This window comes from Zalophus californianus, chromosome 14 (genome assembly GCF_009762305.2).
Source record: "Zalophus californianus isolate mZalCal1 chromosome 14, mZalCal1.pri.v2, whole genome shotgun sequence".
Taxonomy (NCBI): Eukaryota; Metazoa; Chordata; class Mammalia; order Carnivora; family Otariidae; genus Zalophus; species Zalophus californianus.
The window spans coordinates 50,137,822-50,164,451 of record NC_045608.1 but is presented as its reverse complement, the minus strand read 5'-3'; the positions used below and the strand labels follow the sequence as shown (position 1 = coordinate 50,164,451).

General features: G+C 35.2%; 1 protein-coding gene across 2 annotated transcripts in view; it reads left to right on the top strand.

The window, feature by feature from the left end:
* The window catches only part of CDH2 (cadherin 2), a 207,227-nt gene that overhangs the window by 127,474 nt on the left and 53,123 nt on the right, over positions 1-26,630 (top strand). For both annotated transcript variants that reach the window (XM_027576021.2, XM_027576022.2), the window contains 3 exons: positions 18,881-19,107; positions 20,806-20,952; positions 22,823-22,978. In XM_027576021.2, the coding sequence (XP_027431822.1) occupies positions 18,881-19,107; positions 20,806-20,952; positions 22,823-22,978 (530 nt within the window). The remainder of the gene's footprint in view (positions 1-18,880; positions 19,108-20,805; positions 20,953-22,822; positions 22,979-26,630) is intronic.

Genomic DNA, 26,630 nt, shown 5'->3' with positions numbered 1-26,630 from the left:
TCTCAAATGCATATTTTTATTTCCCAAAGTTACAAGAGTTTTGTGCTCCTTCCTAAATAGTTCTAAAAAACCGTTCTAAGGAAGTTTGAGTTTTACCCTTCCTCGTTAACATTCATTATTTAAAGGGAATGAGCCACAGAATTTGTAACTTGAAATACTGGGAGTATCTTTTGATCATCAAGATTTATGCTCATTGTGACACTTTGTGCTACAGTGACTGAGATCGGTTTCATGTAAGGAAGGTGACGAATCTATTCCAGAAAGAGCTGTGTTTCAAACAGAATAACTGGAGCTTCTTTTGTTTTTTTGATGGGATGCAAAGCTTCGCGAAAGAAAAACACCTAGATCATAAATTACAATTCATTAATTGTAACTCGTTCACCTACTGAAGAGTGCCCACTGAATAATTGCAGTGAGTTTTCTCACCGGTCCTGTTGCTGTCTCTTTCATCTGTAATTACATGGGATGTGATATCTGGACTGTAACTGCTGTGGGATTTAGAACTTCTTAAAAACTAGAGAAAAAACACATTAAAAAAAAATGTATTCCTGTGTGAGTTCTGGGCTTTTTGTCCCAGAGAAGCCATTGTATTTTAGCGAAAACCTGCTCAAACGACAAGAAAAACAAAAACAAACCAAAATAGCTTGAGTACAACCTTCAGTGGTGATAATCACTCTGGAACTTGTTACGATCCTCAATTTTAAACTATGTGTCTGCATATTTTTAGTGCTGTAAGAAGATACTAGCAATGACCAAGTGAAACTCCCTCCCATTACAGCCGAAATGAAAATGCAAAGCTGTTTATAGAGAATTATCTGGTATTAGTAGAACCGCAACCAGAACTCAGTTTACTGGCTGTAGTCCACTGCTCTTTTTATTTATCTTTTTTTTGGCACCAAATAAGAACAAAATCATAAAAATCTCATTATCGATGTGATTTCTCCTATTCAGAGGAAAGTACACTATGTCAGTCTAGTTGAGGATATGGTTCAGTTGAGTATAAAATGATAATGTTTTATTGAAGATTACTTATAAAAATACATGAGATTAGAGTTGGCCTTTATACAAGCAGAAATTTTTTAGTATCTTTTAGCTTCATTAATAATTCATCTCATTAGATCGTAAAGTTACTTCTGTATTGTACTCTAAATTAAAGTGCATATTTAGTGCCCCGTTGGTTGGACTCTAATTTATACAAGGCGTGCTTGTTATGTAATGAATCTGATTTTTCTGTGTGACTTGTGGCATTAATCCCATTTCTTTATAATCACGTCTTGCATATTATATTGTGTATTCTTTAATAAATCCTGTGTTTTAAAAGTACCATTAATGGTCTTCCTCATATTAATAGATCTAGGCCGTGGCTCAGGAAAAGGGAAAATGCTAAACTACAATGACATTTAAATTTTAACGCTTAATCTTATTATCAGATATGCATGTTACACGCACACGTGCGCGCGCGCGCACACACACACACACACGCACACACACACACACGGTCCCTAAATTCTGTAAACCAACTCATGTGCATCAGTAATTTGATAGTTAGCTTGTGCCTATGTTGACTTTTCTTCTTTCAACCTAATGGATTTCAGTCTACCTGAGGACTGCAGTAAGAGACTTGAATCCATAAATATTCCTACTCCACAAAGATAATATGTTGTACAAACACCTTGCCAAACAAATTTGCCCTAGGAAAAAATCCTTTACAAATACTCATCCTTAACAAAGGCATTGAGTGAGGAACAATTGTGATCCAGGCGCGGCTCTTAACATAAACACTGATGCTCTGTGAAAGGTGCCGTCACTGCTGGAGATCCAAGCCCCATTCATGCAGAAGCCACCACCATTCCTCTGTCCCCTCACAGCCTGTTGGAATCCTGTGCTTCCTTCTATGTTCAGATCAAAAGCCTGCTGCCATTTGCATTCTGTGTTCAGTGATTCTCTTCCTCCTCTCAAACATAATGGTCAAGAACTTTGGCTTAGCCCACCTTGCTCTCTCTCTCTCTCTCTCTCTCTCTCTCTCTCTCTCTCTCTATATATATATATATATATATATTAGGATTTTATTTATTTATTTGACAGAGACAGACACGGCGAGAGAGGGAACACAAGCAGGGGGAGTGGGAGAGGGAGAAGCAGGCTTCCCGCCGAGCGGGGAGCCTGATGCGGGGTTCGATCCCAGGACTCTGGGATCGAAGGCAGACGCTTTACGACTGAGCCACCCAGGAGCCCCATGTTCTATATTGTTTTACTTTACTGTTAGTTATTAAAGGTATTTCCTTCTAAATGTAAACTCCTAGAGATCAGGGACCTTGCCATATCTATCTCTATATTCACTATAGATGGTAGACTGGGAATCATTTGGCTAATTTTCATTCAGTGCAGGCAGTTCAGCAAGAACTGGAAATTTCCCTTGGTCCTGAACTATAGTGGGTTCTTCGCAGACTGCCCCCAAGAATTTCAGGCAGCTGTGTCATCGCTTTCAATGTGACCAGGTCACTTAAACTCTGTAGCCTTTTGTTTCCCTACGTGTGAAAGTGAGAAACTATGGTATGAATAGGAAAAGGAAAAAAAAAAAAAGACATGAAAGTATTTGGATCATTAGGGGTGTTATCCAAATGAGATAGTAGATCACAAATATTCTGAACTCTGAACTCCTGGCTTAGAAAGAGCAGTAATGAGAGTCATAGCTGACTTCATACTCTGTTCAGAGTATAGTGCTAAGCACTTCACTTTCATATGTAGATAGATAGATGGATTCACACATACATACGAAACAAGTGAATGTGATATTATTACCCTGTGTTGTTGGATCTGAGGAAGTGGGCACAATATCCACCTTTGCTTTTATTTCCGTATATTGAGAGTCATGCTGTACACATTCTCATTGAAGCAGGATTATAATTGGGGTTGAGATGCTGAGGCCACAAGTTTATGTTCACTCTTCCCAGTCCCCAGTTTTGAGAAGACCTAATATACATATGAATGAACACTGGCTCAACACTAGACCGTTGTTATCCTTGACCTCGTCCTTACTACTGAGGAGCTAGTTGGAATTCCTTCATTCCTCCTGCACATTTTCAAATTCCAGTGTTGTTTTCGAGGCTGGGTGGTTCAGTAGAACTCAGGGTCTGGGTAATCTGTAGCATCTCATCCATGGCGGCACGTTCTGGTGGCTAGACCGTTTACTAGATTACAGACATCAAAACACTTGTTTGCTGCCTCTCTCTTTGCTTAGCTCTTGCTAAAATGCGTAATATGCCACACCCCTCCCTATGCATTCAATGATTCAATCACTTATCTCTAGTCAAACCAGCTAATGGATGAAAACGGGTCTCAGGTGCCTTTTAATCATTAATTGGTTTGGCTGAAAAAAGTCAACTCGAATCATTCGTTGGTACCAGTGACAGGGAAAGAAAAAAAAAAGGAAGAAAGTTGGAAACATTAAAGAAGGTAACTTTAATAATAAAGCCTATAAAAAGACCAGAATAAACCTAATTATCTTTTACCTGGACAGTTGGTTTTCCAAATTTTCTTGCTCCTTCCCTGTTTTATTTTTTCCTCTCTCTCTCCCCTGCATTGTGTGATATTTCAAATATACAAACAAGGACTTGAGGCTTGTTGGAGGAATCACAAGACTGGGGATCCTGTGAGTGAGGAGAAGAGGAAAGGAAGATGAGTTTGCAGGACCAACGGCTTTTGTTAAGGAATTTATTCTCTGTGTGATAGGAAGCCTTTGAGTATGATCTAACTTACATTTTTAAAAGGCCACTGTAGGTATTATGAAGAGTGGAAGTGATAGACCAATTAGAGGCTGTAGTCATGAATCAGCCCCGATAAGGGCTGATGGTAAGACAGTAGCCTTGGAGCCGTGCTGGGGATATATTTTGAAAATAGAGCTGACAGGATCTTCAAATTGATCCATTTGGAATAAAACCGGAGTCAAACTCAACAGCTAGACTTGTAGTGCGAGCATTTATTTGGGTGTAGGGTGACACTGTTCACCATGCTTCATTATTGAGGGCAGGAGGGAATCAAGAGTTGGGTTTGGCACCTGCTTAGTTTGAGTTGCCTTTTACATATCCAACTGGACATGGAAAGTTGGATGTAGGAGTTTAGATCTCAGGAGAACAAAGTTTATAGATACATATTCAGTATTCATCTTTGTACAGGTGGTTTTTAAAACCTTGGGGTGAGTTGAAATCACCTAGGGTGAGAATGTAGAGAAGTGAAGGTCCTCGCCTGATCCCCTTGAGACATCTTCCAGAGAAGGAGAAGGAATGGGAAGTGGGATCTGGAAAATCAGAACGGTCCATGAAGTTAATTTCATTTGGTGCATTAGGTTCTGATGCACCAAATGAAATGGGATCTCCCCCTCACATTCAAGTGCCTTTACCCCAGAGAAGCTGCATTTCAGTTAACCCTGCTTGCCTCCTATCCAGGTGACAATTCACATTAAGTTCATTTCCGGTCTAGTGCAACATTCATCTTGTTTTTGAGCCTGCCTGGATTTTATCTCATTTTGTTTCAACTCTTTATATTTTATTATGATGGCTGTGTATTTGAATCAAAGGTAGCACACCAAAAACATGGACCCACTGCCACACCATGCTATCTGGAGTCTCCTTCACACCTTGCATTTCTATCTGTTCTTGGTTTTTATATCCTTCCTTAAAAAAAACTGAGAGTTTTCTTTTAATGAAAAATTCACATGTAATACGTCTTTCATTATTACTGTTAGGTGTGTGTGTTTGTCTGTCATTGTCCCATTTATTTACATCTAATGTTTTACTTCATTTTCATGCTTCCTGAAGTCAGGTATCTAAGAGAATTTTTTTAAAATAGGGTTTTAATATATTATCCCAAAGCATTAGTATTGCTGAGGCTTTTAGGCAAAAAAACATAATTCAGACTAGTCTGCTTATTGCATCTGCTTATCAGCACAGGATAAGGATATTGTTTTAGCCTAACTCAATTTATTGTAGCTAATACATACAGATTGGCAAATGGTAAAGTTGGAAGCAAATAATAAAAGCACAGGATATTTGCCTTGACATCATCATGGTTAATGTAATGAAAACACTTTAATACATGCACACATATTTTCATGGGGTAAATTAAATGTGCAAAATCTTTTATCTCCATAAAATTTTAAAGCTATCTTGACCCTTCGTAAGTATACCTAAGAGTTGGACCATGAGTGCTATAGGGGCATTTGGGGAAGGGTTGGTGAGATAATTGCTCCTAGACAGAACACTCATGCACCTGTGATGTTTCTAGATAAGTTACACAGTGTGGAGTATGCAGGAGATGGCCATAAAGGTATAGTATATGACAATTAATCCCATTCAGTTTGATATAATTAATGAGAATGGTGAAATAGAAACGTAATCATTTCTCCAAGAGGAAATGTCAACCCATTAATGAGGATGAGGCTTATTAATGTCATTTGAAGCAGATTTTAGCCCAGCTATTCAGACTGCTGAGTTGGTGTGTTCACAGAGGTAGATGTTCATTTCAGCTGTGATAGAGGGAGGGATACAAAATACAAAAAAAAGTATTTTTTGTTTTATTTTTGTTTGTTGGTTGATTGGTTTTAAGCCAGTGACAGCATTTAGAAATGATCACAGTTCAGGATACATTAATAAAAATTTAATAAGCATAAAATATATTTTTAAATATAAGTAATTGGCATTTAAAATTGGTATTACTCAACTAGAGTATTTATACATTTGTGTAAAATCTTAATCTTCAAATAGTCCTTTGTTACTGTTACATTAATGCATTAAAAATCATAGCCTATTTTTTAAATTACATGTCATAGATTACTTGCCTTCATTTTCCTTGTGACTCTCTGTGACAGACCAGAGTGAGCTGAACTGGATCTAAGAAATGCTGTCTACATAGCTTGTTGAAAGTATACTTTCATGTTCCTGAAACAGTTTTCTAGGGTTTATACAGTAATTCTTTAAAAAGTTAGACAGTGGGTTACTGAGACAATGATAATAGGATAGACTGGGAGACCATGTTTTTTGTTTTGTTTTGTTTTTTAAGATTTTATTTATTTATTTGAGAAAGAGCATGCCCAGGTGACTCAGTGCTGAGTGTGGAGCCTGATGCGGGGCTTGATCCCACAACCCTGAGATCATGACCTGAGCTGAAATCAAGAGCTGGATGCCCAACCGACCTGGCCACTCAGGTGCCCCTGGGAGACGATGTTTTTTTCCAGGTTATATGGTGATGTTTCCCAAGCAGAAACACATTCATTGAACTTGTATTAGAATTTGTTAATTGTTTTGCCACTTAAATTTTATTGCCAACTTAGGGATTTTATGTAATTGTTTCTGATAACTTTATTGGATTTGTGAAAAAAATAGTAACTGATGAAATTTTTATGGAATCCTGCATTTTTAAATACTTAATTCACATCATGTTGCTAGTTCAGAAAGTATAAGCAGCCTTTAGAAATAACATGTGTAATATCGTGTGGATTTTGGTATGCTTTTGTTACATTTGTATGGTTTGTGTTCTGTAGAAAGTCCAACTTTACTATTTATACAGTTCTTTGTAGTGGCTGGGGAGCTGATACATCTTTCCAGGGAATTGGCAGTAATAATTGGGAATTCAGCTTTTAAACTATGTGTTATGTATCATTATGGTATTTTTTTTTAACATTTTATTTATTTTTTTGGCAGAGAGAGACACAGCAAGAGAGGGAACGGGGAAGTGGGAGAGGGAGAACAGAAGCCTGTTTCCCGCTGAGCGGGGAGCCCGATGCCGGGCTCGATCCCAGGACCCCGGGATCATGACCTGAGCCCAAGGCAGATGATTAACTGAGCCACCCAGGCGCCCCTCATTGTGGTATATTTTCAAGAGCTATTTTAGGGGTGCCTGGGTGTGGTTCAGTGAATAAGCGTCTGCCTTTAGCTCAGGTCGTGATTTCAGGCTCCTGAGTGGGACTCCCTGCTTAGCGAGGGAGTCTGCCTCTCCTTCTCCCTCTGCCTCCTCCCCCCTGCTCATGCTCGCACCCTCTCTCTCTCTACCAAATAATTGAACAAAATCTTAAAAATATATATATATTTTAAATACATTGTTATTTCTTCATATGTGAGCATAATCTTTCTCTCCTAATAGCCAGTAAAGGAATAAGTATTTCTTAAATTGTTTTACATGCTTAGGATAAAATCTTACCCTGTTTGTTTTATAACTTTACTATCAGCACCTGGTTTTGCATTTAATAGTGCAACAGTTCAATGGATCTTAATTTCAGTTAATGTGATATTATGTAATACCAGTAGGGCTAATTTGGTTAATGAACATTGTGTTCTAGGTACTGCTTTCTTTTATTCAGGTTTCATAAAACATACAACATCCTTTTGTTCCTGGCCTTAGCAGGCCAGGCGTTCTGGGGAAACTTTCGCTCTTTCTGGTTTCTCTGGCACATTTGGAGTCCGCTTTGTCGAAGTTGATTTAGATATGAGATTAGTTTAGTTCTGCTTTTTCCTTTTTTGGTGGTGCTTTTGAAAACTCCCAATTAGCAAGAACTTCTGTTTTCAGTAAAATTTACGATGAAACTCTATTTTCTTTAAAAAGTAACAGAAACCCGTCACAAAGATTAGGAATTAGGATTCCTTCTTTGTTGACATAAGTAGCCGAATAACTAAATTTAGAAGAACTAAATTGCATCGAATTTCAGAGACTAATAATCAGATAGTTGGGAAAAGGAGCTTCTACACAACCTGTGCTTTCTCAGAGTAATTTAATTAGAGGTAGTGATATTTCAATGTAATTTGTTAATGGGCACATTCTGCGAAAAAAAGGAGAATCATTCTGCCTGAGCACTGATAATTTTATATATTTTAGGTGGAGTCTGTCAAAAAAAAAGGAGGTTTTCATTGAGTTTCATGCATAGAGATGCCAGGAGGAAGAATATCAATGAAGTGAAGAACAGCTTTAAATTTTTTTGAGTTATTAAAATGCATACAAGGGAAAATGAAATAATCTTACTGCTTTTCCAGTAGTTTAATATATAAAATTACATACATATCATTATCGGACTGCTGAAAATCCAAATTTCCTATTTTTAATGTCATAATCATTCTTCTCTATCGTTCCCGCTGTTTGTTTTGATTTTTTTCAATTTCATATCAAAGAGGAATATCACAGCTCTGTTCCTTTATTTGTGTGCAACTTGTATACAGATGTTAGTTAATATTACATGACTTTACCTGGAAAGGAAATGAAATAACAGCTTCTCTAAGAGATTTTATAACATTTTAGAGAACATGATAATAAAACCTTGCACTTTTGGTAGGGAAATACCAAGAGTTTTAGGAATAATAAATATTTTTGTTTTAATCTACAGTAAGTTTGATTCCAATTTACTTTATTTTATAGACACTTCAGCCTAGTTCTACTGCATTGAGAGGGTTTCAGGTCACTGCAGGTGAGGCTTTATCATGGTAGGCTGTGATATACTGCACTAACACTTACTTCCAGCCCTCTGTGCCTAACACAAAAAACAATTTCTCTTTCACGGGAAGTCCATTTTGGAACAGCTGCTCCCCCCTGCCCCAGAGAAGCTCCCTGTAGAGTGACTCGCTCATGCTGGGGTTTTGGTCTTGTATTATCCACGTTTAACACCTTCTTTAATCATTGCCACTGTTGGGAAAGAGGGTATCAGCTTTTAAATGCTTCTGCTGAGAAGTGATGTATGTCACTTCAATCCCCAGATTTTATTGGCCAAAGCAAGCCACATGGTCCTACCTAAGGTCAGGAGAGATGAACAGTGTCATCTCTCTGAATGTCCACGAAGGGGAGAAAAACTGAAAATATTGGTGACCATTAGTAATGCCTACTGCAGCCTTACATTTTAGAAGTATGGCAAAATAAATCAGTGTTTCCCAACCAGAATGCCAAGAATAGGGTACAGTTGTGCTGCAGATACGCATGGTTGAACTTTTTTTATAATGTTAGAAAAGATGTGAAAGCATTTTTATAATAAAACAGTAAGTTAACTCACAATAGTTAACGTTAGATTTGAAAGCTCCTTTAAGGCTTTCTCTAAAAACTTGCTGACAGTTCTTATTACTTTTATTATTTTCTATTTGGCTGAGGAAGACTTACGTAGACTCATGTCCACACATGGCATCTCCCCAGATCTTCTCATTGACCAAGAACTCGCCAGTGGAACTGGCACCAAAATGTCCCCTTTCCCACCGAATCTGGTTATCTGGTCATGACTTTTGTATCAATATGTTTATCCTTGGTCAAGATTTTATGCAACTATTCATTTAGTTCTCTTTTCCATTTCATTTGCTTATATTTTTTGCTCATAGTTTTCCCTGTTTGATTCTAAAGTAGAAGGTATCTATAAATTTTAACTTTTTTATGTTTTTGTCAGGAGCCAGAGAATCATTAATTTTATTAATTTTCTAAATGGTTTATTTCCTCTTCTCTCCCTCTTTTTCTTTTTTTCTTTTTCTTCTTTTGCTATTTTTCCTTTCTTCCTATTGGATTTTAAGGTTAACAGTTAGTCAAAGTCTTACTTTTGATGGAAATCAAGAATTTTTATGCAATTTTTAGAATTAATGTGTATATATTATGTTAAATTTATATAGGTTTTTGGAAACAAATCCCTTAGAATTAAATTAGTTGTTTTTTTTTTTTTTCTGGACGTAAAATTTACTAAATTGTTAAAGAGGACTGTGGTTTCCAGAAATTGATTGTTTTCAAAATATTTTTTGATTATCCAGAATTATGAGTATACTTTTGTACACACTTTTTATGTTTTTTAAATGAAGTGAAAGTGAATATTCCATATTCTAATTTAGATTGCAGGATGTTTAATTTTTTAAGTTTTTCATGTCTTTATTTTTTTTTTAAGATTTTATTTATTTATTTGACAGAGAGAGAGACACAGCGAGAGAGGGAACACAAACAGGGGGAGTGGGAGAGGGAGGAGCAGGGAGCCCGCCTCGGGGCTCAATCCCAGGACCTTGGGATCATGACCTGAGCCGAAGACAGATGCTTAACGAATGACTGAGCCACCCAGGCGCCCCTTTATTATTATTATTTTTTAAGATTTTATTTATTTGTGAGAGAGAGAGCAGGAGTGGGGAGGGGAGGGGCAGAGCGAGAGGGAGAAGCAGACTTCCGGCATGACCCTGGGATCATGACTTGAGCTGAAGGCAGATGCTTAACTGACTGAACCACCTGGCCACCCTTCCTGTCTTTATTTTAAAGTATTTTAAGAATGCAGAAGACCTTATATACATAATGTATATTATATACTTATTTGTATATCTTATTTTATATATTTACATAATATTACTTATATAGTACATTATTTATATATGTTACACGTATATTATATATTGTTTTACAAATAGATTTCTGAAGTTATACATGCCAGAGTCTGTTTTTAGATGTCATTTTTACGTATCTTTTCTTTTCCAACGCAGTGGATAATTTGGGATGAAAGCTGGAAGGACTTCAGGGTCAAAATAACCGACTCAAATGTTTAAGATATTAATTAGATAATATAATAATGATTCCCTCAGATTGGAATTCATGTGTTCTTATCATTATTCTCACACTGGATCTAACCATTTTACTTAATGCAAAGTGATCAATTGAAGCCACATGCCGGACAGACTTTGTGGGCACTAACCAGCCATTCTAGGCAGCAGGAATTTTGTACTTTCTTAAACAGGAAGTAAGAACACTTCTTTATGAGACTGAGTACAGCACTGTTTGATCAAGCTCTTAACATCATTTGTAGCATTTCCAATTTAATGCTTTAAGCCAAATGCAGAATTCCTTGTTTTACCAGCCTATATATCCATCATCGACAGTAGGAGAAATAGAAGATGAGCCACTTTTGAATAATACACTCAGGAGAGGTAGTGATGGCATGTCACACATCATAGTGACAACACTAATCAAAAAGATTATTAAATCAAAAAGGTCATAGTTGCACATTGATGACTTTAAGGAACTAATAAATATATTAGTTAATAACAGTGGTTAGAATCTTTGAAAAGCATTATTCTATTCTGGAAAAAAGAAAGCAAAACAAACTTCTATAAATTATATATTCAAGGAGACAAGTGAATATTTTACAATAGGATGGTAAGCAAATATTGCATGAGGCTGATTCCCTGGCCCTAATGACATGAAAGTTATAAAAGCTATAAATGGCATGAAGATATAAAAACCAAGAGTTTAATCTGAGAACCTCCTGATTCTGTTAGTTTTACTCATGTAAAAAGCTCTTGTACATAAAAGATTGCTCATAAATCTTAAATCCACATAAATTGATATTATGAAAATAAATGGCTCCAGCTTTGTGCAAAGATAAAGGAATACCATATTTGCTGATACATACCAAAGTGCACAAGCTGTCCAAAGGACACTTTTTTTTCAGGAGTTTATAAGCTGATAGAAAAATGACTGTGTGTTCAAATGTTGTTCACTGTAGATTTGTTGAAGGAGAGTTATTCACTTGAAAAAATAGCTTACTTAACTGATATTTTGGAGCACCTGAATGAACTTAATTGAAAACTGCAAAAGCCGTGTAAAAAATATTACACACGGTCACAGAGTTTATGGATCTGAAGCAAAAATTCAACTCTGGAAAAAGGATTAAAATGATTCATTTGTGATATTTAGTTGGTGTTATATTTTTAAACCATAGAGAAAAATTATTAAGACTGTTAAAGCAATACCTGTGTATTCTTGAACTCAAGTTATATCATTATTTTAAAATACTTAATATGAAAAAATTTGAAAAGCTTTTGCATTTCCACAGGAATGTCTTTGTTATATTTGTCAGTGCAAGAAAAGGAAGGACCATGAAATGTAATAAATGTATTCCTCATGGTTCATGCCAAGAAAGAACTTCTTGCCAGTTGGAGGAAAAGGGGTGAATTCTTTGCTATCATTTGCTACCACCAACTTCTGTGAGTAAAGCTTTCATTGATGGTAATTATCAAGGATTTGATATCCATGTCATAAAACTTATTATAAAAAAAGGTATTTCATGAAAACAAGCTCAGATTTTAAGCATTAAAGAATTTTAAAGGATTTTGAAAGTTTTATGTATATTTAATAGTCAATATGTGTAATTAAAATTTTGTATTTCATTTTTCTTATTATAATTATATGCCATAAAGAAAATGTAATGATTTTTTCCACGAAGGTCCAAATCAACATTCCCACACTACCTCTAGCAGATCCCACTGTACAAGTGTGGAAAGGGTTGGTACACTCTGAAATGGCTACTAAAGTGTTTCAGGAAGAGTCGTTCCCAGGATTGAAACTCAGTAAGGGCCTGGTGTGGCAAAAGAATATCTAAACAGATTTTTCAGATGTGTAAGTGAACTCGCCTCTTGGTAACCATTCTCCATTGGAATCTACAAGTAAAAACCCCGTGAAATCCCTACTGTTGAGACTCCTCCCAACTTCCCCGCTCTCACTTCTTCGTTTAGATGTCAAGTTCATTAATTAATATTGTTTGCCTTTGGAAGGAGAGCTTCTCTTAGCACTGTGAAATATTTCTGTTGTCCCAACATGCCTTCAAAAATAGCAATTAATGTGGAAAAAAACAATAAGGTAAAGGCATATTTAGGCTCAAAAATATTTTGCAGTGTTCTCTTATCACTGTATTCTTAATATGGTGTGATGTTTTACTTGAGCAAAAATTATAAGCCATATGTATTTTGCACATTTTCATTCATATGGTTTATGCAGTCTATTAAGTGGTAATGCATTTAACATATAAGACCTGTGGTTTGCTGTTAATATTTTATAAAGATATTATGGCTTTATGGTTAACATTAATTTGAGGTATTGCTCTAAGAGTCAAAGAGTACTTTAAAATAATTATTTCCCTGATGTTTAATTTTGTATTAACCATGTTAACAAAGTTTTATGTAGGCTAGAACATAACTACATATATGTAGGAAAACTATGCAATAGCTCTAATAATAAATTTCTTGTTTAATATAGTAGCGTTTTCAGCCACAGATATTTAATTGTGTATAGAGTTGTTTTAAATTTGAATAATCCCATGGATTAAGCCTGTTTTTTTAGTTGTCTAAGGAAATTTATTTCCTTCTCCTGTGTTATGAAATTCTGGAGTTTCTACTTTGAGTTATTTGAGTATTTAAGCAAAATTAATGTTTTAACGTAAGGAAGATTATTCTGTCAGAAAAAATATCTTAAGTTCCCTGATTATTTTTAAAATAATAGAATTTCTGCTTTATTACATATGTCTAATAAGAAATTAAGACTTTTGTGAAACACCAACTCAATATCTCCATGCCTGATGTATTTATGTCAAGTTATCGATTTAGTTATATTATATAGCTCCAAGTAATACCACTTTGAGGCAATTCACTGGAACTCATGTTTATGAGACTGAGGATATTGACAGTTATCCCTTTCAAATATCTAATAATATAGCAGGTTAGATCATCACCAGTAAGGAAGTTTTCCCTATTATTAGCGTCTTGCATTAGTGTGGCACATTTGTTGCAACCAATAATGATACATTATGAGTAAATAAAATCGTAGTTTGCACTAGGACTCACTCTCTGTGTTGTGCTGTTCCTTCAGTTTTGACAGATGCAGAAGGCCATATATCCACCATTACACTATCATATAGAATAGTTTCACAGCTAAGGATGCATTTTAATTCAAAACAAATTTATCATCTTTTTTAAAAAAAATTTAAAAAATGATTAAACTGTTTCATGTTTTGGAAGATAAAAGTTGAAAATTGTATGCATTATGTTGCTCAGAGTTCTTTACCTACCATTTATTAGGAAAATATTTTAATAACAGGACCAGCTCGGTTCCAGTGAACCATGTATTTCTTCTAACAACTGAAACATGTCTATGATCATTGCCTTATTTTCCTCATCTTGAAAGTTAAATTTTAAATCTAATTTTAATAATTAAGCAATGTCCCTTGGATATCTCTTTCTTCTTTCCAAATGGTTTCTACCCACTCTCCTTTTTATATTTAACCAGTTTTTTTGTACACATACTTTGTCATAGTCCTCCTGAAAACTCCTTTGAAATGTTATGTTGTAAGTAAATTTAATTTATAAATTAAATTAGTGGTGTAACAGATTCTATAACATAGCCATTTCCCACTATTTTTTTTCATAAACGTCTATGTTTCTGTAAAAAAAAAAATCTTCTTGAATAAGTTTCAGTGGTTGTTTCAAGAAAAGAATTTTGTCAAATTTGAGAAAATATTCTTAGCTCCATCTAAGTCATAAGTGAAACAAAATAATAGGCAAAAACACTGACCAGTGGTTAATAAGTGGAATCCACGCATTCCCCATTGTGTTAGACCACAAATTGTGTGGTTTAAACAACAGAAATTATTTTCTTCCAGTTCTGAAGTGTGTAAGTCCAAGACCAAGGTGACAGCAGGTTTGGCTTCTCTCGAGACCTTTCTCTACTTGCAAATGGCCTCCTTCTCGCTGTGTCCTCACATGGTCTTTCATCTGTGCTCACACACGTCTATGCCCAAATTTCCTCTCCTTATAAAGACTCCCGTCCTACTGGTTGAGGGCCTACCCATATGAGCTTTGTAAATCTTAATTACCACTTTAAAGACCAGCATATCCAATTACAGTCATATTCAAAGGTATTGGGAGTTAGTGTTTCAACATAGGAATTTTGAGGAGCACAATCCAGTTTGTAACACCCATTGAAATTAGTAAGCCTTTTAATTTGTGTGACTTGAAAACAGTAAAATGTAGTTATCATTGATGAAGCATGTCACCGTGAACCAGGTACTCTACACGCATTAACTCACAACCACAAGATGAAGTCAGGACTAATCTTTCACCAAGGAGGATTTTTTCAGTGGACAATGGACTTTTTTCAGTTAAGGTGTTGACTCTAATGGTTGACTGTACAATGGAATTACCTAATGAAAAACACTTCTTTAAACCTGAATCCTCCCCCAAAATATTGCTTATTTTAGTATTTGGGCAAATGCAAATTAACATTTGTTTACCAAACCCAGAAGAATTTAATAATAGATATGTTAAACCAATTCATAGTAGTTATAGGTGAGGAGCAGGGGTGATAAAAAATTAATTGACTTTAAAGAACTGAGGGGGGTGGGGGCATGGGTTAGCCTGGTGTTGGGTATTAAAGAGGGCACATATTGAATGGAGCACTGGGTGTTATACGCAATCAATCATGAAACTCTACATCAAAAACTAATGATGTAATGTATGGTGATTAACATAACAATAAAATTAAAAAAAAAACTCACAGACCATTCCCAGCTGAATGCTTGGTACCTACCAGGTGTCCAATAAACATTTATTGAATCAAAAAACAAGAAAGAAAGAGAGAGAGAGAGAGAGAGAAAGCAAGAAAGAACGAACTGACCTTTATGCGATTTCTTGCAGAGAGTTTTCCCCAGTGTCAGACTCCCTGAGGTCAGCCACTTCTCATTCATAGGATGTTCCGTGACCCTTTATAGGAAAAGGAATTTTTTTTCCTTCTTTGCAAATGCATTTTTCTTTAAAGGCCTTCTTCTTTCCCTTCCCTGCATCATTCTGACACCTGAATCCAAATAGGTAGCTGAGTACCAAATTAACAGAATCCTCAGGCACTGGAAGAGTGAGTGTGAATTTCCCCTTCTGCTGGCCGCCCCTCTGCACCCCACTTCCAAGGGCCTAGCTACTTCCCTTTAGGGGACATTTATGGTACACTCTAATTTAAGGACTTCTTTTTAATAATACTCTTTACTCTGGTACTTTTGGAGATCTAAATGTGGCATTATTCTCTTCACGAGCATTTATCGAACCCCTTTGTCTTTTCTCTGTTTACTAAAGGTTTAGGTTTCAGTAACTTACGAGACATGAGTTTAGTTGGATTCTTTTTTGCTTTGGTAGAATCCCTAAAGTCAAGCCATGGGCACGGATGACTCTCTGAATTTTCTTTCCCCATTTGTAGAACAGAAATAATGATTTCCACTTCAGGAGGTTATTGCTAAGGCTAAAGTAGATAACCTAATCTTCAGTAACTTGTTCAATGCCGGGCATGCAACAAATATTAATTTATTTTATTTCGCTCCCAACAACCGAATACAAAGTCAAATTACTTAAAGATTTTTTGTTGTGGTGGTTGCTGAACGTTATTGCTACAGCAGGCTGGACATACTTCTATGTTTCCTGCCTATTTTCAAGTTTTTTGAAAAGTTGTAAGGTATTCACCATACAATTAGTCTGTGAAAATTTAATAAGCATTTATACTGTCTCTGTCACTTTTAGGTGTCCTAGGAAACAGAATAACCAAGACTCACTGTCAGGAAGCCAAAATGAGTTTACAGTCTACTTACAGAGAGAAGATTTAGTCACATGAAACCATTAATAAGTAGACATTATTTCTTATAATCATCCTAATAAAAATAAAGTGCTGATATGTGCTTCCATGGACAGGAAATGTAAAAACAAATAAGAGTTAAAATTAAAATAAAAAATCTGAAGCCTTCCCAAATGAGGGCATTGGCTGCCATATTCTAAAGATCATCTAGGTGGATCCTATGCCCAAATGATGGCCTGGCTCTGGAGCTGTGGCATGGAGAATGGGGGTGGAGGAGCTTTCCAGAAAAAGTGGTGAGCATGGGGTTTGGGCTGCAGTGAAATGGGGGAATGATTGAGAAATTCAATTGGGTAGAATATGTTTTAGAAGATGATGTACAAAAATTACCAAAGAGATCAAGTGACCAAGAGCGAAAAGAGCATTGCACACCAGATGAAAGAAGGTATATAATATTATTGATAGTAAGTGCGGAGGAGACCTGACTGAGCAACAGAGGTTTAGTCTAGGAGTAGATGCTCAATGACCTGGAGCAGGGAGAAGACCTCTAGGAGGCAGATGCAACAATCCAGGTGTGAATTGATGAGGGTCCATGCTAGAGTGGTAAAGAAGGAACAAAAAAGTGCAAAGGTCTGATCTACGTTATGTTTTTAAGTTCACAAATATCTTTTTTGATATAAAAAAGTGTTTTTATACAAAGATAAGTCTTGAATTTTGCTTTCTCAGCAGGGTTCCCCCAAATCAATTTTACTTTTCATTTTGTCTTTAATAAAAGATTAGCAGTAGATGGCATTGTGTTCTGTAGAACACATTACCTATTTTTCACTTTTAAATTGCATGGCAAGTAAGATGGGGTAAATAAGTATCTTTTGGGATACTTCTACTCCGAGGACAAATATTCTGGTTTAACATAATTTAGTGTGAGATATAACTTTTATTTTCATTTTTAGATGTTTAAAAAATGAAGGATGATATATGTGGGACTATGTGGGAAATAATATATTCAGTAGTTAAAGTATTTTATTATTGTTATCAAGGATTTTATGGTTACTAAGGGAAATAAGCTTGCATGTTATTTGGCTGTGATCTTGTGCACATTTCAGTGAATTTATATTAATGAACAAAAGAATTCATCAATCCATATGTGGAGTGGGAGTGAAAAAATTTACTTAGATATTTGAAAAATGCAAAAAGTAGTATATGGTTATATTTTGTAATGTGTACCTATTAATTGCTTTCCAAAATATACCCTATGTACAAACTGTGGTTAGGACATAACATCACATGTTTACAGAAATTTAAAACATTGTTTTTTCTTTGCTCCCTTTATGCTATTCCCAGAGAAATTTTCCTCATAAAGAATGATTGAGGATTTCAAAGGAAATCATTTTCCTTAGAGAATATTTTTATTATTTTATAATTTTACTTTGGCTTGATTATGTTTAGTCCTACATTTATAAGCATGTGGTTTAACTTTCGTGTTGTTATCCAATGAGACGTAAGCTGATTGACGTTGGGTTTTTTTTGCACTTTTTTTATTATTATGTTAATCACTATGCATTACATCATTAGTTTTTGATGTAGTGTTCCATGACTCACTGTTGGCGTATAACACCCAGTGCTCCACGCAGAACGTGCCCTCTTTAATACCCATCACCAGGCTAACCCATCCTCCCACCCTCCTCCCCTCTAGAACCCTCAGTTTGTTTTTCAGAGTCCATCGGATTGACATTGCTTTTAAGGAAGCATTGATTTTTTTTTTCAATTTTAAGTTATTACATGTTACATAAAGATAAGATACGATATTTTGAGATACGTTTTATTTTTATCTCTGAAAATTTGTAAAATGTTACTGCTTCATAGAACTATTATAAGCACCATGAGGACTAGAAATTGCAAATTATTCCCCTTTTAATTACTACTACAGTCTTGTAATTCTAGAGCACGGTGGGCATTCAACATTAATAAAAGTTATTGCTTTCTTCCTTGAAGAATTTATTCAAAAATTGTAAGTTAAGACTATGTGCCAGGAAGTGGGCAAAGTATTCAAGATAACTAAGAAAATTGGCCCTGACGTACCTCTCACCGTGAATGTCAGGAATGGCTATAAAACTGTGGTAGTAGAGTTCAGATTGCTACATGAAGACAGAGAACAAGGGGTGGTTCCACCTTCAGTGACTCTGGAGCTGGGACGGAAAAGATGAGTGGGAGTTTGTCAGGGAGTGGCAGATAATATCAGGGAGTGAGGGAGAGCATGGCGGAAAAAACGTGTAACCAAGGGCTCCAAGATGCAGGGGAATGTGGAGGGAGGGGAAAGGCTTTGGAACAAGGAGATTCTGGGGGCCAACTCAGAATCATAAACTGGTATCTTTAGTATGAGAATTCCTTTGATAATGTAAAACTGAAATGTCTGTGTTTTATGCGTACCGCATTTTACCCTTTAACCTAAGCGGGACCCGCCTTAGACACTTCTGTGTTTGTGTTATCGTGTGACTTGTATGTTTGTTATCTCTTACAGTGAAGTTCAGCAACTGCAATGGAAAAAGGAAAGTCCAGTATGAAAGCAGTGAGCCAGCAGATTTTAAGGTGGATGAAGATGGTATGGTGTATGCTGTGAGAAGCTTTCCCCTCTCCTCTGAGCATGCCAAGTTCCTGATATACGCCCAAGATAAGGAGACCCAGGAAAAGTGGCAAGTAGCAGTAAAATTAAGCCTCAAGCCTACCTTACCTGAGGATTCAGTGAAGGTAGAGTATCCAAACATGGCTTTGGAGTTATGTTTAAAAAATGAGATTTATACAGTTGGAACCAAATAGATGCTTTGCTTTATGTCACATTGGCCAGTATTTGAATTTTTATCATCTTCAGCCATTTCAATAATATTTTGTTGTTTTTTTTAATCTTACAAGATACTTAGACTAAATATATATTTAAGCTATCTGAAATTGTGTTTGAAACGGTTGTTTATACTTTGAGATTTGTAACTTAATTTAAATTAGAAGTAGTTGTTTATTTTAAGTTTCTTTGAAGCTTTACAAGCTGTTAAATAGAACCCGAAAATAATTCTCTGCAAGATGTCACTAGTCAAGTCTATTAAATGGGAAGTACAGATATACAGTAGCAATAGGAAAACATTTCTGGCTAAGAGTATTGGGTTTTTGTCTTGTCCCTTACTAATCAAATTGGGGAGTATGAATTATTTATACTACTGACCTAACTTTAAGGAATGATATACTCCCTCTGGTGGAAGCTGCTATGAACCAGGATAAAAGAAGTAGATACACTTCCAACAAAGTACAGTTTGATTGAATTCAGCAAACATTTACTGAGCACTTACTTTGTATAAAGCACTATACTAGGAATTTTTAATAAGATACAATAACTTCTTCAGTTAAGTTATGATAACATTATTAGTTTCTGAATATTCTAATTTGTGTTAATTCGAAACAAATATGAGGAGACACCAAAATCATCTATTTCGAAGTCCATAATTTCATGAAGTATAACTATTACATTTTGTAGACTTATTGTACTGTGGGAGATAAGAATACGCACATTCACTTCTGCTACTTAATTGTAAGTGTAACATACACACCCATAATCAAATATGAATAAGTGTATTCGTGGAAAAGATATCATTTTTCTCTTGTCCCAATGTTAGACTTTTATTATGTGAAATGTAATTTATTAATCTATTAGCTGTTAAAGGAAATCATGTCATTTGGGGAATACAGAGTGAGAAACTGGTAACTAATTGAGTGAAAAGATGCTTTCGTTGTTGATGATTCGCTGTGTTCCAGCAAACTAACTTGGGTATTTGCACTGAGGCAGCAAGGGCTAATGGCTAAAATGTCTACAGATATAAGGAGAAACAGAAGAAAATGTTGACATCCAGCAGAGATTAATACCCAATGTGCAAAGTGGGTCATCTACAGCATCCATCATGGCTGACATAGGTTTAGAATAATTACAGCATTAATTCTGTGGGATTTAATAGGGTCATAAATATTTGAGACATGCCTTAGCAGTATGTATTAAACTTCTCTTGGAATTCAAATTATATTTTAGCACATCAAGATCTAAATTTAATGTACAGTAGCACATTACCTGAACTGTGGTTTAAACTAATGAGAGATATATAAAAGGACACCATTAAATTTTGCTCAATATTAACTCCTACCTAAGATGGTTAATAGAAACTCTAAATAGTTTACACAGATGTGCCACATAATAAATTGTTTGGAATTCAATTCTTCAATGATCAGTGTAACCCCCAAATTTTATGGTTTTTTTATTATTTTAAGAGAGGGTTGAGGAGAGGGCCTCCAGGTGTATTTTCTTGTTCAGAACAGTGAACCCTACACTGTCAGGTATCCATTTATATTGCTGTCTTTCAGAAAATGTTTTTCCTAGTACTCAGCAATGTCTTGTATTTTAATGCAAAGGAATCACAAGAAATTGAAGAAATAGTATTCCCAAGACAAGTGACTAAGCACAATGGCCATCTACAAAGGCAGAAGAGAGACTGGGTTATCCCTCCAATCAACTTGCCAGAAAACTCCAGGGGACCTTTTCCTCAAGAGCTTGTCAGGGTAGGCTGGCACAATTTTAATTGTCTCCATGGCATGTGTCAAGTGAATGTTAGAAACGTTTTTGTCTCTTTTATCGCAAGATAGACTTTACAACATGTATTAAAAATATATTTTTTGTATAGATAAAATGTCTCTAGTGTTGTATAGAGCCTCTTTTTTAAAAAAATTATTATCTCAGATTATGTGTAGGTAGAGCTCTCTGTGGGTCCCATACACCGCGGAGGATGAACTTTGTTGAGTGTGTGAATACGTAAGCTCTAACTCCAACATGCATCCACACCCAGACCATACCCTTTCTCACAACACACACACACACCCACACACACACACACCCCCCTTCGTAAGCCCTAACTCCAACATGCATCCACACCCAGACCATACCCTTTCTCACAACACACACACACACACACGCACACGCACACACACACACGCACACACACATGCACACACACACCCCTTCACTTCCCTGTCTGATAGCTGTGCTTTCCATGATGATCTTTGCCCTCTACAGATAGCTTTTGAGCCAAAGAAGAAATAAAGGGGCAATCATTGCTAAAAAGGCCAGCACCAAGTGCATTTGAGAGTTTTTTAAAGAAAAAAGGAAGTGACCTCTGATACCATTAACAGAATCCCTGGGGCTGTGCAAAACCATAGGCTTTTATAAATCTAAGAAGTAATTTTTTTTCAGTTACTCCAAATGTATACCATCAGCTGTGGAGAAAAAAAATCACAGGTAGTTGTATATGTTCAGTAAAATTAGCAACCCATTGTTTATTACAAAAGGAAAAAAGACAAAGTTATTGTGTATTTATTTATTTGAATGTAGATGTTTGTGTGCATGATTAATTTAGCATTCCAATACATACTTACTGAAAGCTGTATTTTTAATAAGTCATTTTTTGTATTGCATATTTTATTTTAATGCACATTATAATTCAATTTAACAATGAACAACATAACCCCCAAGTAAAGGCTTTTTTTTTCTACTTTAATGGACAATGAGTAAAAAGAGAATTCTGCCTTAACAAGAAAAATAATAAACTAGATTCTGTTACTGGGTTAAGTATATTTACCTACTACATAAAGATCTGTTATTATCGCCTGCAAAGGAATTGCCAATTGGCGCTTTCTCTGAGCTGCTCTTCTTCCTCCCTTTCTATAGCCTTTTCCTATGTTAGCTCACCTATAAACTTATTTTTCCAGGGAATTATTAGATTTGGAGGAAAAGGCAGTGAGCCTATAGTAGGTTTCATTTTTGAGAGCATAAAAATGTATTGTAAAATGATTTCTTGTATGTTTTGTTATTAATAAAGAATTTGGAGTAATAGGTGCCACCTTAAAATGACATGGAAAGCTTTGGTTGCAGTGAATAATGTCACTGTAATGCAAGTGCAGAAATCTGACTTCCAAGCTCACCCATAATATTAGAGTTCCCATGTAAGGTTGTTTCACACTAAGGCCTAAACAGTTATGTCTTCTAACTGATACAAAAAGGTAAACAAGTTTTATTTCAATTAAATTGGACACCTGTTCCTATGTTAAATATTATAACCTATAATTTCCCTGGATTGAATTTGATGCAGTTTAAAAACTGACACTCCTTAATTTTGATTTTTTGGCACTGCTCCTAGCAAGTGTTCTTTTAGATGTTAATACTGGCCCCAGTCAGTGATAGGTGATATTCTGGTGATAGGTGACATCTCTTTTTGAAGCCTATCACCAAGAAGCTAGGATGAGAAACAGGACTTGTTTTCTGGGAAGAGACGCTGTAAGTTTGTAACTGAAAAAGGGCATGAGGTGTGGCATGTCCTGTCCTGATAAAGAGCTCATTTAGTCTCTCATTTAATATGATTGTCTTCTTGATCCTCAGATCAGGTCGGATAGAGATAAAAACCTTTCACTACGGTATAGCGTAACGGGGCCAGGAGCTGATCAGCCTCCAACCGGTATCTTCATTATCAACCCCATCTCAGGTCAGCTGTCAGTGACCAAGCCTCTGGATCGTGAGCTGATAGCCCGGTTTCATGTAAGATTTCAGCCAGCTGATAATCTGATGTATTAATACCTTCTAACTGTGTAGAGCTTAACATTTGCCTCTTAACATTGGTCTTAGAGCTTTGATACTGACAGATTTAATACCAGAAGTGCGCTTTTAGCCTTTTCAATTTGTTGTAATGATTTCATTGTTTTTATAGAATTGATGAATGCTTAGGGTGAAAAACAAACAGTGCCAAAGAAGAAAGTGAAATTGCCAAAAATCTCCTTACCCTTTACATGTTGGTGTGGCTAAGGACTTACAGGAACAAATTTACATAAAGGAGGTCAAAATTGTTGCCTGTAAATTATAGAGATCACAACACTTTTAATGACTGCATAGTATTCCATTAAATGTGTAGGCTATAATTTTAATGACAGTTTCTTATGATTTCAATAGACATCTGTGTTTGTCATCTTTATCTATTCTTCTTGGTCTGATTGTTACCATTAAATAGTCTTAGAAAATGAGTAGTACATTTTAATTTTGTCATTTGTTGGCTGTATTCCTTCCAGAAAGATGTGCCTTTGATGCTACCAACCAGAAATTGAGGTTTCCCTTTCTCTCATAACCCGGCCTACACTTGGTTTCATCAATCTGCCAAACTGAGCAATATTTTCTTAGATACAGTATCTTATTATATTTCTTATGTTCATTTTTATGTTCTTTATTTTTCTGTTTTATCCATTTTCTTAGTGAGTTATCACAACTTTTTGTATATAATTTATATGTTCATATTTTTAAATATACATATATGTTTGAAACTGATTTTTCCAATTTAAAAATATTAATTATAGTGAGTGTTTTAAAACTAAAGAATTGCCTAATATTAATCAAATTCCAGGAGGCATTTTTCTTTTCTTTTTTTTTTTTAGCCATTCTTACACATTTCCTGGAACAAGATTTCAACAATTTTTTCATGAGTTTAATATAGAAACCTAAGTTGGTCTTTATTACTTCTCCAGTTTCTGCATGAATAACTAAAACTTGCAATGAAATTATCATTTTTTAGACAGAATATATGCATATTATAAAAACTTTTAAATAATGCAATACTAATAAGAAAGTAAAAATGATTTGTAATCTCAGTACGTAAAACCAACCTGTTTGTTGCTTCTTTTTGGAACACTTTGGTGATATGCTGTAAGATGTTTTTCTTTGCCTAGATTCATAAATGTATTTCTTTGAAATTGGCATCATTCTCTGAAACCAGCTTTTGTCACTTTTGCAATCACAAGATTTAGCATCTTTCCATGTCAGTAAATAATTATTTACTTATAGCATCATTTTCAATTGCTTCAAATTATTTTGTTGAATGAATGTAATGTAATTTTAACTAATTACTTAAGGGTAAACATTTGGGTAACTTAGTTTTTTTATTTTATTTTGCAACTATAAATAATGTGGCAGTGAACATTTTTTTGTACATTTGCCCATTATATCCTTGGAATAAATTCCTAAAATTGGAATTATTTTAATAAATATAATGAAGTTGTTCTCTAGAATGGTTGTATTATGTTGCACTACCTGCCCACTGTATAGGAGATATACTTTCTCCACTCTTTTCTCTTACTTATCAAACTATCATTTGCAAAGAAATGATCTTAATGCTTTAAGTTCCCTAGGTTGAATATCTAATCAAAGTGAATCTCCTATTCCTGTTCTCTGTTGAATTTTGTTTTTTTAGAGGTGGGGGGAGGGGCAGAGGGCGAGGGAGAGAGGGAATCCCAAGCAGGCTCCATGTCCAGTGTGGAGCCCAACATGGGGTTCAGTCTTACGACCCTGAGATCATGACCTGAACTGAAATCAAGAGTGGGATGCTTAACCGACTGAGCCACCCAGGCGCCCCTCTCTGTTGAATTTTCTTTTGGCTGGTTTGCTTTTTATTCTTACTGTTAAGAACCTCTTATCTATTAGGGATGTTAATGTTTAATTTGTCATATATTTTCCTTTTGTGTTGTTTGTTTTTAAACTTTGTTAATAATTTTTACCCTACCTATAGTTCTTGCATTGTAAAATTAGTTGTGTTTTTCAATTTTATCATAAAGTCTTGTTTTAGAGATGGTTATAAAAGCCTTCTCTACTCCAAGATTCTAATCTCCCCGATTTTGTCTGTTGTATTTATTTATTTATTTTTGCATCTATACTTTTAACCTCTGTGGAGTTTATTTTACTAAAAGGAGAGAGGTATATAGATCCACTTTGTTTTTCCTTTGTAGACAGCTAGTTGTCCCATGTATTGAATTAGTATTCCCAGTGGTTTATCATCGATACTTAGTCATTCAAAACTTTTTATTCCACATAGGCATGTGTTTGTTTTTAGACTCTTATACTGAACAATAACATATTTGTTGAATTTTTGCACTTGTAAAAACTTTATAAATTATTGAAGTTTTGAAAATTGTTAAAATATTGATATGTGGTAGAGCAAGACTCCTATAGATCTAAACAGACAAATAAGCATACAAGAAATTTTTAAAACTTTTTCAAGGAGTGCCTGGCTGGCTCAGTGGGTAGAACATGAGACTCTTGATCTCGTGGTCGTGAGTTCAAGCCCCATATTGGATGTAGAGCTTAAAAAAATAAAATGAGACTTATTTTTTAAAAAAGGGAGGGTGGCGCCTGGCTGGATCAGTCTGTATTGATTTTGGGGTCATGAGTTTGAGCCCCACGTTGGATATAAAAATTAAAAAATAACTTTTTTTAACTCTTGAGTACTACTTGAGTACTACTCAGCATTCCCTTCTTCCAAAGGACTTGATTGTTTCATCAACCAGTTCATCAACCAGGTTTTTTTTAATCCTTCAGGAACATGTAATGCTAGTGCTTTTTATATTGTTCTAAACCATAAAGATATAAGTAAAACTTCCAAACCTTTCATAAAGACAAAAACTCATTAACAGGGAAACTTGATAAAGATAGCACATGAGAGACCAGTCTCTAATTAGACTAATCTTGCATTTATGGATATAAATAATATCAATACAAAAATTCTAAATAATTCTTCCTGTATGAAGTTTAATTATCTGAACTCCTGTGGTTAAAACTTCAGGTCAATTTTGGGGTCAACTCTTGCTCTGCAGATTCTTACTGCCAGCACAGAAAAGAATGATACTCATAAAAAAAGAAAAATAGAATCAATTATAGAATTGCAAGGATGTTTCAGTGTGAAGATCTATCAACATGTAATATATTAAATAAGTGAAGGAAAAAAGGTTTATTTTACAGCTGTTAAAAGGCAATAATAAAATTTACATTGTTTCATGTGTTAAATAACCTCTAAACTTTTTAAAAAGGGGGATATGTTGATGCTTCTTTAACTTGATGAAGCATATCCAACAGAAACCAATAGCCAGCATCATACTTCACAGGAAAAAAACCACAGAAGCATTCCCATTAAAAAGAAGCAATTCAACGGAACACTACACAGCTATTGAAAAGAATGTAATGGATCTCTATGTGCTGGATTAAAAGATTTTGAGGATATTCTGCCAAGAGTAGCTGAGTGACTGTATTAATTAAAAAAAAAAGATAAAATTTTTAGAATACCTGTAAAACTGAGAACTCAAGCTTGGGAGAGGAACAACTGTCTTATATACTCACACACTTTTAATGTTGACAAGTGATTTTTACAATGAAAAAA